Raw genomic sequence first — 15,452 nt, 5'->3', positions numbered from 1 at the left:
TTTGCTTTTGTTTACCTTGTCGTGGAGACATTTCTAGAAAAATGTTGCTAAGGCGGATGTCACAGAGATTATTGCCTATGTTTTCTTTTAGGAGTTTTGTGGTTTCAGACTTCACATTTAAATGTTTATGTATTTATTTTGAGAGAGAGCATGCGTGTGCACGCATGTGAACTGGGAGGAGGAGGAGGAGGAGGAGGAGGAGGAGGAGAGAGAGAGAGAGAGAGAGAGAGAGAGAGAGAGAGAGAGAGAATCCCAAGCAAGCTCCATGCTGCCAGTGTAGCATTGGACATGGGGCTCAAACCCATGAACCATGAGATCATGACCGGAGCCAAAAGCAAGAGTCAGGCACTTAACTGACTGAGCCACTGAGGTGCCCCCCAGATCTCATATTTAGATCTTTAATCCATTTTGAGTTTATTTTTGTGTGTGATGTGAGAAAGGGGTCCAGTTTCATTCTTTTACATGTAGCTGTCCGGTTTTCCCAGCACCATTTGTTGAAGAGACTGTCTTTGCCCCAGTGTATATTCTTGTCTCCTTTGTCATAGATTAATGGACAATTTAAGCATGGGTTTATTTCTGGGTTCTCCATTCTGTTCCATTGATTTGTGTGTCTGTTTTTGTGTCGGTCCTGTACTCTTTTGATTACTACAGATTTGTAGTATACCTTGAAATCTAGGACTGTGATACCTCCAGTGTTGTTCCTTCACAAGATTGCTTTGGCTATTTGGGGTCATTTATGGTTCCATACAAATTTTAGGATTATTTGTTCTAGTCCTATGAAAAATGCTGTTGTTATTTTGATAGGGATTGAAGTGAATCTGTAGATTGTTTTGGGAATATGGATATTTTAACAATCCTAATTCTTCCAATTCATGAGCATGGAATATTGTTCCATTTGTTTGTATCGTCTTCAGTTTCTTTCATCAGCGTTTTATAGTTTTCAGAGTGTAGATCTTTCACCTCCTTGGTTAAGTTTATTCCTAATTATTTTTTTTTTGGTATGACTTTAAGTGGAATTGTTTTCTTAATTTCTCTTTCTGATATTTTGTTGTTAGTATGTGAAAACACAACTGATTTCTGTATATTGATTTTGTATCATGTGACTTTACTGAATTCGTTTATTACTTCTGATAGCTTTCCGGTGGAGTCTTTAGGGTTTTCTATGTGTAGTATTATGTCATCTGCAAATAGTGACAGTTTAACTTCGTCCTTATCAACTTAGATGCCTTTTATTTCTTTTCTTTGTCTGCTGTGGCTAGGACGTCCACTACAGTGTTGAATAAAAGGGGTGAGAGTGGATATCCTTGTCTTGTTCTTGGTCTTAGGAGACCTCAGTTTTTCACCACTGAGTATAATGTTAGCTGTGAGTTTTTTATATCCTTCATTGTGTTTAGAGGTATGTTCCTTCTAAACCGATTTTGTTCAGGGTTTTTATCATGAATAGATATTACACTCTGTCAAATGCTTTTTCTGCATCTGTTGAGATGATCATATTTTTATCCTTCATTTTGTTAACATGGCGTATTATGCTGATTGATTTGTGAATATATAACCATCCTTGCATCCCTAGAATAAATCCCAATTGATTGTGATGACTGATCCTTTTAATGTATTGAATAATGTGGTTTGCTAATACTTTGTTGAGGACTTTTGCTTTCATGTTCAGGGATGTTTTATGTCGGGGATATTGGCCGATAATTTGTGTGTGTATGTGTGTGGTGCTTTTGTCTGGCTTTGAAATCAGAGTAATGCTGACCTCATAGAACATATTTGGAAACTTTCTCCTCTATTTTTTGGAATAGTTTATGGAGAATAGATATTAATTCTTCTTTAAATGTTTGGTAGAATTTACCTGTGAATCCATCTGATCCTGGACTTTTGTTTGTTGGGAGTTTTTTAACTACCAATTCTCTTTCATTACTAGTAATTGGTATGTTCAGATTTTCTATTTCTTCATGATCACTTTTGTTTGTATGTTTCTAGGAATTTATCCATTTCTTCTATGTTGTCCAATTGGTTGGCATATAATTTTTCATAGTATCCTCTTAGAATCCTTTGTATTTCTGTGATGTTCCTTGTTACTTTTCCTCTTTGATTTCTGATTTTACTTATTTGGGTCTTCTCCTTCTTATTCTTGATGCCTAAAGGTTCATCATTTTTGTTTCTTTTCAAAGAACTAGCTCTTTATTTTTTTGATCTTTTCTATTGCATTTTGGGCTCTATTTATTTCTGCTCTGATCCTCATTATTGCCTTCCTTCTACTAACTGTGGACTTTGTTGTTTCTTTTTCTACTTCCTTTAGGTATAAGATTAGATTTTTTTTATTGGAGCTTTTTCTTGTTTCTTAAGGTAGGCCTGTAATAGTATAAATTTCCCTCTTTGAACTGCTTTCCCTGTGTCCCAAAGATTTTGGACCATTGTGTTTTATTTTCATTTGTTTCCATGTATTTTGTATTTCTTCATTGACCTGTTGGTCTTTGAGTAACATGTTGTTTAGCTTCTACATGTTTGTGAGTATTTTCTAGTTTTTTTACTTGTGATTTCTAGTTTCACAGCTTTATAGTCAGAAAAGATGCATGGTATGACTTCAGTCTTCTTAAATTTATTGAGACTTGTTTTTCAGCCTGACATATGATCTATCTTGGAGAATGTTCCATGTGCACTTGAAAAGAATGTTATTCTATTGTTTGGGGATGGAATGGTCTTTCTATATCTGTTAAGTCTATCTGGTCTAATGTGTTATTCAAAGATGCTGTTTCCTTATTGATTTTATGCCTGGATGATCTATCCATTGAGGTACCTGGGATGTTAAAGTCCTGTACTACTATTGTACTACTCTCAATTTCTCCCTTTATGTCTGTTACTATTTGCATTATGTATTTAGGTGCTTCAATGTTGGGTGCATAGATGTTTACAATTGTTATATCCTCTTGTTGGACTGACCTCTTTATCATTCTTTCATGCCCTTCTTTGTCTTGTTACAGTCTTTATTTTATAAAGTCTCCTTTGTCTGAGTTTTGCTACCTCAGCTTTATTTTTTCACTTTCATTTGCACGATATATCTTTTTCCTTCCTTTCACTTTTCAGTCTGTATGTGTGTTTGGGACTGAAGTGAGTCTCTTATAGACAGCCTATAGATGAGTCTTGTTTTTTATCCATTTCGCCACCCTGTGTCCTTTTTTTTAAATTTTTTAAATGTTCATTTTTGAGAGAGACAGAGTGTAAGTGAGGAGGAGCAGAGAGCGAGGGAGACACAGAATCTGAAGCAGGTTCTAGGCTCTGAGCTGTCAGCACAGAATCCAACACGGGGCTTGAATTCACGAACCGCAAGATCATGACCTGAGCTGAAGTCAGACGTTTAACTGGCTGAGCCACCCAGGCATCCCCTCCCTATGTCTTTTAATTGCAACATTTAGACCATTTACATTTAAAGTAATTATTAATAGCTAAATATATATTGCCCTCTTATTCATTGCTTTCTGGTTGTTTTTGTAGCTCTTCTTGCTCCTTTCTTCTTGCTCTCTTTCCTTTTGATTGATGCCTGTCTTTACTGTTATTCTTACCTTTCTTTCTATTTTTTGTGTAGCTATTATAGGTTTTGGGTTTGTGGTTACCGTAAGGTTCGTAGTTAACATCCTCAGTATATATTAGTTTATATTAAGTTGATAGTCACTTTAAGTTTCAACTAAACACATAAAAACTTCTATTATATTCTCTCTGCCACATTTTATGTATATATATATCCCTATTTTACATCTTCTCATTTATAAGTTTTTTCTAATTATTTCCTTTTCTTTTCCACTTTAAGAAGTTCCCTGAACATTTCTTACAAGGCCAGTTTAGTGGTGATGAACTCCTTTAACTTCTGTTTGTGTTGGGAAACTCAGTCTGTCTCCTTCTGTTGTGAATGATAACCTTGCTGGGTAGAATATTCTTGGTTGTAGGCTTTTTCTTTCGGTTCTTTGTATGTATCATGCCACTCCCTTCTGGCCTGCACAGTTTCTCCTGGAAAACCATCTGATAGCTTTATGGGGTTCTCCTATATGTAACTGTTTCCTTCTCCCTTACTGCTTTTAAAATTCTCTCTTTATCTTTAATCTTTAACATTTAAGTTATTATTTGTCATGGTGTGGACATCCTTGGGTTCATCTTGTTTGGAATTCTCTTTGTTTCTTGAACCTGGCTGTCTGTTTCCTTCCCCAGGTTAGGGAAGTTTCCAGTTATCATTTCTTCAGGTAAGTTTTCTCCTCCTTTCTCCCTCTCTTTTCCTTCTGGGACCTCTGTAATGTGAATGTTTGTTCAGTTGATGTTGTCTAAGAGATCCCCTTAACGTATCCTCGTTTTTTTTAATTCTTTTTTTCTTTCTACTATTCAGCTTGCGTGCTTTCCATTATCCAGTATTCCACATTGCTGATCTGTTCTTCATCTGCTAACCTACCGGTGATTCCCTCTAGTGTATTTTTCATTTTAGTTGTTGTATTCTTCAACTCTGATTGGCTCTTTTTAATATTTTCTTTCTCTTGTTGAAGTTCTCACTGAGTTCTTCTACCCTTCTCTCTGATCCATGGGCATCTTTATGGTCATTACTTAAACTTTTTATCAGGCATATTTGCTTATCTCTGTTTCATTTAGTTCTTTTTCTAATATTTTATCTTGTTCTTTCATTCCGAGCATCTTCCTCTGTCTTCTCATGTTGCTGGACTTCTTTTGTTTCCATGAATTAGGCAGCACAACTATTTCTAAACTCACAGGAATGGTCTTGTGTGTGGTCACCCCCTGTGTATACTGTGTGTGCCTGGTGACTGGCTGGCTGGCTAGATCTGTGATTGCCATGGGTTGGAGGTCCTGGGATACTTCATGCTGGGGCTTCCCCGGTGGGATGGCTGGAACCGAAGAGGGAGTGGGCTGCGGCAGCCCCAGAGCTGTCAGCACAGAGGGCTCCCGATAGGACAGCTGAAGCTGAGGTAGGTGTAAGCCAGGAGGTCCTGGGGCTCTCTGCACAGAGGATGCCGTGGCAAGACACCTAATGCCGAAGTGAGCGTAGACCAGGACTGTCCTGGGGCTCACTGTGCGAAGGGCAGCCTGACAGGACAGCTAAGCTGAAGTAGGTGCAGCCTGGGGTGTCCTGGGGTGCCCAGTACAGAGGGCACCCTGGCAGGGCAGTTGAAGCCAATGGAGGCGGGAGCCAGGAGGTGCCCGAGCACTCTCCACTGGCGTTGCTCTAACAGGTCATCTGGAGCTGAAGTGGTGCAGGCCTGGTGTGCTCCAGGGTGCTCTCTGCTTGTGTCACCTTGGTAAGACAGCTACAGCTGTAGTGAACGCTGACCAGGGGTGGCCTGGGGTACACCCTGCTGGACCTTGATGGCACAGCTTGGGCTGGTGTGAGACGGGCCCGGTCCCATCGCTGAGATGGCAGGTCAGCTACGCTCCTGTCTGTGCTACGAGGTGGAGGGGGAATGTAAACTGTGGACGCTCTCACCAGCCCCTTCCACTCAGAGGGTTCTGTCTGCTCCCCGGCCATTTAGTTGAGTCCTGGGGCTATTTTAGTTGTGTGTTTTTAAACCCCAGCCTGCTCACAGTCCCTGGTGCTGTCCCTTCCCACTGCAGTACACAGTTTCAGAGGTAGCAGTTTCCGTCGTCACTGTCTGTCTGTCTTTCTTGCTATTCTCCATGTGGTCTTTTGTTGTGCTGAAGCTGTTCGGTCAGTCCGCAGTCCTTCAGGAGGAATTACTCTATAAATAAGTGTAGATGTGGCGTGTCCATGGATGAGGTGCATTCAGGGTCTTCCTAGGTTACCATTCTGGACCCCAAAATCCAAAGCTGTGCTTTTAGTATCTGAATGTTACCATTGTATAGAACTTGCAGAATCTTGCTAAACCTGAACCAGGATTACCAAATAGTCCAGTTCCTCCTCACCTTTCCAAGCTTCTGGGCCATGCCAGCTAGAACATTTCTTTATGGTGCTTTTCTGATGAAATGCTGACTTAGTTAACTAGAACGTTGTGTTCATGGGTCTGTGGTATCATAGTGATGTTACAGAGGAGGTGGCTGTGTGAGGTCCTACCAGTTTGCTAGAGAACACTCTTAGTGAGTTCTGACGTTCAGTAATTACAGATTTATTCCTTTGGCATAAGTGTGGGTCCCATATTAAAAACCAGGTATTTGTGGAAAAAGAAGTATAATCTGTCATTTGTACTTTAGTGTGAATAAGTTGATAAGTCTCTTCCCTGTAAGCAGGTTTTGAGGTGGGAAGGCGGAGAGAACAGGGATTACTCAGAGTTTGAGCCCGGGGGTTGAGATTGCCAAGACAGGATAAGGAGTAAGGATTGCAGAATGGTGATGCCTATGATGTGTCCTTAAAGCCTGAAGTTCACATTGCTTAGGCCAGTGGCCTTGGCCCTTTTGTGTGTCTCAGAGTCCCAGTAGACTAACCCTGATCTTGGAGATAAAAGTCCCTAGATACAAAGAAAGGAGGGAAACTTCTATTTATCGATCGCTGTCTGTGCCAGGAATAATGCAAAATGCTTCCCATATATTATTTCACATAATTCCGGAAGTATTTTTAGTCAGTTTTACACATAAGGAAACAAAGACTGAAAGAAATCAGTAATGTGACCAAGATAGGCCACAGCCAGTAAATGACAGGGTTAAGATCAGCACATTTGTCTGGCTCTGATCCCCTGATCCTGTTGTACTACACTTGGTGGAAATGAGAGACTAGTTTAGCATAAATTCAGTATTACTACTAGACAAACAACAGTGTGATGGGTGAGTGGTGGAAATTTCTCTGAAAAACAGCAAATGTGTTCCCTTCCAAGGTCACCTGTTTCCCACTTCTGTTTCTTATTCCTCACACAACTGTCTCCCACTCCACACACGCCATTTTTGTAGTCCACTTCTCCATATTACAGACGGTATGGACAGAGGTAGAAACAGAGAGGGTTGTGGAATCTGCCTGTTGCCGGTTTCTTTTTCCAGGTTAGTCTCCCTCATTCGGGTGAATGTACAAAAGTGGTATCAGTATCAAGGATGGCCAGAGTTAGGTCTAAGGCAGGCCAAAGAGTCGCAGTCAAAATGAAAAGCTTAGTACTGCTGATGTTTCCAGCAAGAATGACCTTGTGGGAGATATGCCCTGCCAGTTTAGATCCCCACCCAGCTAAGCCACTTTACCGAACCAGAATGTGAGGGGGCTGTATCCCTAACACCTAGGATTTATCTCCCACTCTCATTATAAGCTAGCAGAAAGAGCTTCTAGACTTTGGAGACCGAACATAGGGATTCACATAACAAAGTTTTGACTTCTTGACTATGACCGTGAGCATTTCCTTATCAATAAAATATTCATTATACAACATACTCCTGGGATTGTTGCGAATAAATAGGACAATATGAAATATGAAACAGTGCTCCTCACTTCTTAACCAAATGCTCAATCTTTTACACTTTCCACCCTGCTTCCCCCCATTCCTGCTCCCTCAGCTAATATCCATGTTATCAGATCCCTTTTAAAAGATAGGATTGGGGGTGCCTGGGTGGCTCAGCTGGTTAAGTGTCCAACTCTTGATTTCAGCCATTATCCCAGGGCCATGGGATTGAGCCCTGCGTCAGGCTTCATGCTAGGGGTAGAGCCTGCTTGAGATTCTCTCATATTCTCTCTCTCTCTCTCTCTCTCTTTCAAAAAAAAAAAAAAAAAAGGATTAGGACTAGAATTTGGGAGATTTGGTAAAGACCATAATCCATAGGGAAGGTCAGGAGTTTCCAAGCATGTCTATATGGTATAAACCAAAAGCAGATTAATCTACCAACTCCTCGAGGATGAGAACCTATGTCTTATACTCCACAGCATAACCTGCAGCTCATATTTGGCCCGGCACCCCTGTAATACCGTCACTTAGTGAGTTCTAACTATCTGCAGTCTTTTCCTCTTTTATGTCATCTCTTGTAAACTGCCCAGTGTATGTATGTAAATGAGGTAACCAAGGCACTAAGCAAATCTCCCAAGGTCAGGATTTAAACTATAGTGTTTCTGATTTCAAATCCTATCTTTTTTTCCCCCTAATGTACCGGCTGCCAATAAGAATGGCTCCCTTCATCTGGTTTTGCTTTTTTAACCAAGTATTTAACGGACCTTTATTTGTGCACGCTACTATGCTAAATTCAGGGTTTATACAAAGATGTAGAAGACCCAATCTATGTGAGTAGCTTCACAGGAACTGTGATAGGAGGTAGAATGTGGTACATCTCATAATTAACGAACAAGTGAAGGCCCCTGAGGCGCACAGAGGGGTAAAATCACATCTAATTGGTGATCATCACAGGTTCAATGAAGGAGGGTGTGTGTGGACGGAGCCTTGCAGGTTGCGTTGCCTGTTGTATGCACTGCGCACTGAACTTGAGATCTAGGGATCTTAGCTACTTTTACTTTTTCTTACCATCCGTTGTTACTCGTTGCTTACTCTGTCTTACCATCTATTGCCACTCTTTAAAGTCGAAAGGAGAAAATAACTGGAGGAACCACCTTGAAGAGAATCTGCGAGGAAAACAACTACCCAGACTTTAAAATTTCCTCTCATTTTCTCATTTGGGTGGATGGATATACATACTGCTTAAGAGCCCGACTCTTTTCTACCAACTGCTGGAGGCCTCAGTTCTTTCAGCTGTAAAGTGAGGATAATATGTGCCTCATGGGAATCTTTCGGTGGATTTAATGGGCTTCTGTATGTAAAGTGCTTAGCTTAGATAGGTGCCTGGAACATGGATACTTAATAAAAGGCAACCATAATTAACAGATGCTCTAGTATCTAAATGTGACCAGATAAATATAAGTGACTGGTGTATATTTGGGACATCAGAGCATTGATATTAGTTCTAAATTTTAGAATTAGCAGTTCTTAATGACTTGAGAGCTCGTTCAGCAAAATTAATGCAGAAATTGCATTATGGCAAGTAGTGACCAAACCCCTAGCCCTTTGAGGGTAGCTAAGAACTTCTTCCTGAGCTGTTGTTTTCTATCTCCTTATTGCCCCAGGTAGCTGCACAAATTGCAGTTAACCCAGTGTGTCCCAATGAGCCACAAAAATTATTCGGGAAGAACAGTGTGACTGTGCAAAGTCAAATGTTCACTCAGTGAACAATGACAAATGTCCACTCTTGCCCAGCCAAGAATTTTCTCTACCATTAGTCTCTTTATGCTTTGATTGAACTCTGGTTACCACAGCTGAAGGACTGGGGATGGTCTACAATAAAGAACCTTGATCAGAAATACTCAGGAAAATTTAAAAAAAAAAAACTACTTTGGGTACATGGGTGATTGTTTGCTTTAACTTAGTAATGTAAACATGAAGTGTTAAACACTGTAGAGAAAAAAAAATTAGTGTTCAATTTGCCCTTGAAATCTGTTTTTCTGGGGTCTACTGAGAATCAGATAAACTTCACCTTGCATTGTACATGATTAAAGAGTTGGCTGGCGTTTATATTTTTAGTCATCACATGACAAACTAGGTCTAAGCTGAAAAGTAATTTAGGTTAGGCAAGGAAAGTTCTTTACATTGTATTTTCTCTTGGAATGGCATTTTTTTTTGTCTTCTATTAATCACATAAAGATATAAATTTATGGAAATGAAACATCTATAGGTGTAAATATTAACTTCTGCCTTTTATTCACTTAGAAAAAATTTTTTTAACTTTTTTTTTTTCTTAAGTATATATTTTTTTAGTAATCTCTGCACCTAACATGGGGCTCAAATTCACAACCCGGAGAACGAGAATCGCATGCTCTTCCAACTGAGCCGGGCAGATGCCCTAGAAATTTTTTTTTTTTAAGATTAAGACATTTTAAAAATATGTATGTATGTATGTATGTATGTATGTATTTAAGAACACAAGCAAGGGAGAGGCAGAGAGAGAGAGGGAGAGAGAGAGAATCCCAAGCAGGCTCCGTGCTGTTAGCACATGGAGACTGTCGTGGGGCTCAATCTCACAAACTGTGTGATCATAACCTGAGCCAAAATCAAGAGTCGGATGTTTGACTGACCCACCCAGGTGCCCCAAGAGTTAAGACATTTTTAAAGAAGGCACTGTAGACTCAAGTAAATAAAAAAATAATTGGGGATGTTCAGAAAATCATTCAGTATTTCTAATCTTCAGCATGGTTTAAGGACAACTTCGTGCCCCAATTAAACTAGAATCCACATTGGGCATCTACCCTCTATCGCTTATGAAATCTGAGATAAACAGTCTGTGCTAAGCAAACGGACTGAATTCATTTAAATATGGGTTTTGATTCTTTAAATGCAGTGTAACAATTAGAATCATAATGGGTTCAACTTAATTACTGTAACCTGAGGAAACAGATGGGAGATGTTTAGGGAACCAATATGGGAAAATGTGAGCTTCTTATATCAGTTTTGCAAAAAAAAAGTATAGGTACTTCTCTTAAATGGAGCTGGGTTTGAGTCTCTTACCCAGCACCCCTCCCACCTTTTTATATCAGCAAACAAGTATCCATGGGTCCTATAAGCACAGTTACATCTGGGACCTGTGTACATGAGAAATTATTCCCAGCTGTCTCCCACGATGATCTGGCCTCAAGCTCTTTGAAGTAAGAACGTTGAGACTAATAATTAACGATTGGATCCATTTAAGTACAGATTCACAACAAAACTCCTCCTTGCAGGGAGACTAAACTGACCACTCCAGGGTGTGTTAGCAGTGTTATATGCACGCTCCTTGTTCTGCATGAAAATAATATGCTACCTAGTTAAACTCCTTTTCTTTTTCATCAAAATACCAGCTTTTGCTCATCTTAAATAAAATTGGGTTTTTGTTAACTAACTTCAGTCCATAAGCACAAAGGAGGATATAGATTAGCCTCTCAAAATTTACCAGGCAGTGATGGTAAATTCTTCTGGTGCTGTATGTTAATCATCCTTTGCTTTTAATAGGTAAACGAAATATTCCATATTTTAATAATGCATGACTCATTCATTGCTCATTGTCTTCCCACTGATTTTTTTTTTTTTTCCTGCCTTGAGCCAGCAAGAAATCTTACATGAGAGGAGGGAGGAAAAGAGACAGAGTTGAGGAATACAACACTTAAATACTGTTGCTTGATTTTCATTGGTTATCTCCTTTCTTACGGTGACCAGTCTAATCCAGCCTTCCTTGTCAAATCCCTTCCCTCCCCACCCTCCCTGCTAAGGGCTTCACAGGGTGTCTGTTGCTAGAAGCTGACTACAGGCAGTATGTAGGCATCTTTCATTCAGAATGGACAGTAATATAGTGAATAGAGAAGAAAGCTTTTAGAAATGTATCATTTGTCAAAATTGCATGGCTTTTAAAAAGGGACAGAGAGATGCTGAATGCTTTGTATGTTAGCATCGACTCTTTATTTCTGTTCAGACTCTTAAGTTTTCAGAAGCTTAAATATAGAGCCCTTTAAAAAAAAAAAAGGAAGAAAGAAGAATTTTTCTGGTTAGTCGACCTCTTTTTAAGAAGTGCTTCATCATCCTCCTCCACCTCTCCGCGATGTTTCTCTGCAGCTCTCTGTAGATTAGGGTTCTGTGCTGGCTGGCAGAATGCTCATTTGTTAGCTGAATAGAGTTCATCGACAGACATAGATCAATATAGGTTTTATTTCTTTCCTGCGAATTCCAAAATGCCATCCAAAGAGTCTTGGTCGGGTAGGAAAACTAATAGAGCTGCAGTTCACAAATCAAAACAAGAGGGCCGTCAGCAAGATTTATTGATAGCAGCCTTGGGAATGAAACTGGGTTCTCAAAAGTCGTCTGTGACAATCTGGCAACCTCTGAAACTCTTTGCTTATTCGCAGTTGACATCACTTGTTAGAAGAGCAACTCTGAAAGAAAACGAGCAAATTCCAAAATATGAAAAGGTTCACAATTTCAAGGTAAGAATAATATTTGTTTTTAACCTTTTCTTAGAAGAAAGGAAATGCACATTACTTGAATATTAAAGGAATATCTTTTGATGTCTTTTTCAAACTAGGATGACTGGACTGAAATATTCTTACTATTTAAGGAATGAAGATGTTTTAAGCATGATTTTATTTAAGGAATAGCTGACTAAAGCTAATAGAATCCAACTCCATTTTCTCTAATGCTGATTTAGTATTCTGTTAATGGTAAAGTCTTGACTGACATTTAAAAGGTCTCATTCAGTAATGATTTTGGCACTATTTTTATGATGCAAATCTGTCTAACTACCTTTGTCGGATATTTCATGAGAGGATTAGATCTGATCTCCGTCCGGTTCTGGTGAAAAGCTTTGGCTGTAAGAGGCGTGTGTTTTTGCATCTGGATGGAGCAGATGGTCTGCATTTCCCACGGTTTCTGTCTTTTCTCCTCTGTTAATGCACTGACCACGAGCAGAGGAGGGTGGCCACCATCGGGCTGTCACTGCTCGTACAAGCAGCTTCTCTTTACTGTTTGAGTACTGCTTTCCCTTGTATGTGTTTTCAATTATTGTGTTAATGTGTTTTACTAACTATAGTCATCTTTAGTCAAGCCGGTATGTGTGTTGATTCAAGTTGCCTGCGTGTGTAGCATGATGGAAGGCCTTGAACTTCAGTCGTTTGCAGCCTGGCTGGGAAAACCTAGTGTGAGGCTGTGCACGAGAACAGCCAGCGACACTCCATGGGTGGACGCACCAGCAATGCTAGAGTAACTTCACAGTAGTTACACAACTTTATGATGAAGTTTTCTGTTTTCAGTGTAGACAGAATGTCACTCGTTTTAATACAAGAGGGTATACGGTTTCGAAAGGTGATAGGCTGAGAAACCCTGATCTTCCATTTACTCATTTATTCAGCAGATGTATTCATTCGGAAGGTACCAGGCTCTGTAGTAGAAAATTTCATTTCAGATTTGCGATTCATCCTGATTTTTAACGCTAGCATTTATTTTACTCAGATGCTACATACCAAGCCCCCAGTATGCTCTACTTTTTTAGTGAGGAATAGATTCTTTTGATCTTCCGATCATTTGAGGATAAAGGGTAAATTCTAAAATGTTTGGGTTGTATAAAGACTGCTACTATTTCAGGGTAAACCAAATAGCATTTTCTTCTCCCTCTTTAAACAGATTCTTAGGGAACTTACCTTTCAACTAGTATCTTTGATTTTAAATGAAATTGAGACCATTCAGTGTGTGTATCTAGTCTCAACCATATCTTCCATTTATGAACCTAAACTACATGCAAGTTAGTAGGCCTCGGCTGCTTCTTGCACGACAGACAAACTGGTCTTACAGGGTTTTTATGAAGAGCATGACCCCAAGTAAATTCTTTTGCAGATATCAAGTTGTGTGCATGTTAGGTAAAAATAGCCACTGAAGTTCCTAAGCAAGAAACTATGCATACTGTTCAGAAATGGCTGAGATTTTAAAATGTATCTCTAAAGATGCCCCCTCTGGTGTGTTCAGCAGGAACAGATTGACCTATTAAGCCATTTTAGTGCTAAGTCAAGTTCATTGATTAAAAGCAAATAGTAAGTCTGTTCAGGGATTTGCATAAACAAGCACATTCTCTCTCTGTTTGGTTTTTATCTTCCAGTAATTTCTCAATTTTAATTTAATACATGGCTTTAATGAGCAAATTTTGAGCAGCCAGAAAGTGCTGGCTCTGGGACCAGTTGTGACCCTTAGCTTGTTACCCAAACTGTGTGGGGGCGGGGAGGAGAAGGCACATTAAAAAGAAGTCTGCTTCCTTCACCGGAGCTGAAAAATTAAAATCGAGTGGGCTTTTTTTTTTTTTTTTTAAGTTATGCTCAGGAAAGAGTTCACACTGGTGAAGTTGTGTTACATATTTTTTATAGTTGCTAATAAGGTCAGAAGTCTCACAATTTGATTCTTTCCATTGAAATTACTCTTTGTTCTTTAAAAAATGTTTCTGTGGGGTGGCATTATAAAAAAGAGAAAAGAAAGGTGGGAGGGGTAGTCATACTTGACTTCCGAGAACATCCCCGAAAGAATTCAGACTCTGTGGCAGGAGCACTTCTCTCCCACACAAATGTTCACTTAGAAGGTCACCGCTTGTGATATGTAAGTCTGTGCAGTTCAGACACTTATAATGGGAAGAACTCTGAGCATTTATATGGCGATAGTCGTTCACACGGCCTTGCCATTGACTATTTTCTGTGTTGGTAAAAGTGGATTCTGCTGACCACAAGCCCACTCTCCAAAGCCTCATTTCAATGTGCTTTTCTTTTTTGCTTCTTGAACTGCCTGGTTATATAACATTGCTCTGTGGCATTGACCAGCTGCCAAATCTCATTTCAGAAGGTAAAGCCAAGAATGCCTTATACCTTTGGTGAAACTCACCGAGGTGAGATATAAAAAAAAAAAAAAAAAAAAAAAAAAAAAAAAAATCAACCGGGCCCAACTCCAGACAGGTGTTTTGTTTTTTTGAGTTTGTTTTTTTAATAGAAAAAAGTGAAACAAAGCAGGAAGACTTCCCATTTACTGTTATGTAACATGGCCTTTTAAATTTTTTCTATTGTTATTTATAAGGATTTGCTGAAGAATCAATCACAGGTAACATAGTTGTCTCTCTTAGAGAGGTCATCATTTAAAAAATAAATGTACCACATCCTTTAAAACGGATTACTTTATAATTTGTCAACATAGGACGAAAATAATTTTAACCCTTTCCTGGATAAACCTCTCATTTTAAGAACTGCCCCTATCCTCACACGAGGAAGAGAGACAGAGAGATGAAACAAACAAGTGTTAATTTCTTGAGCAAACTTAAAACTAAAAACTAAACAAAACATTCTCTGACATTAAAAGTAAAACACAGGCACTCCACCAGCAGTGACTACATCCTTACATCCTCCATCCGAGGCTCTCTGGACACAATGATAACTGAGACCCAGCCCTGACCCTCTGGAGCTGATCATTTGTATGACCTTGGGCACACCGCTTTCTCTTGGAACCACCGCTGCTTCTACTTCGGAAAAATTGAATTTCTGGTATGCGTGAGGTACACGGTAGCTCCTGTCTTTGTTACAACTGACCCCCTGAGTGGGCATTTTTTCTGAAGCCATACCAGGACTTTTTCTTGCCCACGTACCGAGGTCATGATACAATTGAGAACCCTAGCATGACTGTGGGGCTAAAGAAAGCTCTTGCTTCTCTCTTCGCTCCCAGGCAGAGTTAGATGTTACATAAGAGCAGTTGCATGTTCATGCACCACCGACTACAGTGAAATCCTCTGTATGCCTCTTCCTCCCTCCAAATTTAACTATTTGGTGTTTCGTTTGGTATAATCCAAATAGCTCTCTAAAATAAAGCTTCCATAGGATGCGAACAACCACAGACACCTGGCTACTTAGGCAAATGAAATAATGAAAAGAAAAGAACATTAAGAATTATAGTGAGAGGACACTTTAAAATAGGAGTTTAGTCCTTTTTTTCAAGGTAGTCTTGACGTGGCGA

General features: G+C 39.5%; 1 protein-coding gene and 1 long non-coding RNA gene across 4 annotated transcripts in view; one reads left to right on the top strand and one right to left on the bottom strand.

Annotated features, from left to right (window-relative positions):
• The window catches only part of CHN1 (chimerin 1), a 200,379-nt gene that overhangs the window by 141,406 nt on the left and 43,521 nt on the right, over window positions 1-15,452 (top strand). For all 3 annotated transcript variants that reach the window (XM_042994728.1, XM_042994729.1, XM_007074555.3), the window contains one exon: window positions 11,831-11,908. In XM_042994728.1, the coding sequence (XP_042850662.1) occupies window positions 11,831-11,908 (78 nt within the window). The remainder of the gene's footprint in view (window positions 1-11,830; window positions 11,909-15,452) is intronic.
• Window positions 11,377-15,452, bottom strand: part of LOC122240955 — a 48,975-nt gene continuing 44,899 nt past the window's right edge. Inside the window, exon 3 of the long non-coding RNA XR_006220788.1 lies at window positions 11,377-11,857. This is a non-coding gene — a long non-coding RNA (uncharacterized LOC122240955). The remainder of the gene's footprint in view (window positions 11,858-15,452) is intronic.

Source organism: Panthera tigris, chromosome C1 (genome assembly GCF_018350195.1).
Source record: "Panthera tigris isolate Pti1 chromosome C1, P.tigris_Pti1_mat1.1, whole genome shotgun sequence".
Lineage (NCBI taxonomy): Eukaryota > Metazoa > Chordata > Mammalia > Carnivora > Felidae > Panthera > Panthera tigris.
The sequence above is the reverse complement of the archived record's forward strand: the minus strand, read 5'-3'. Positions and strand labels throughout refer to the sequence as shown.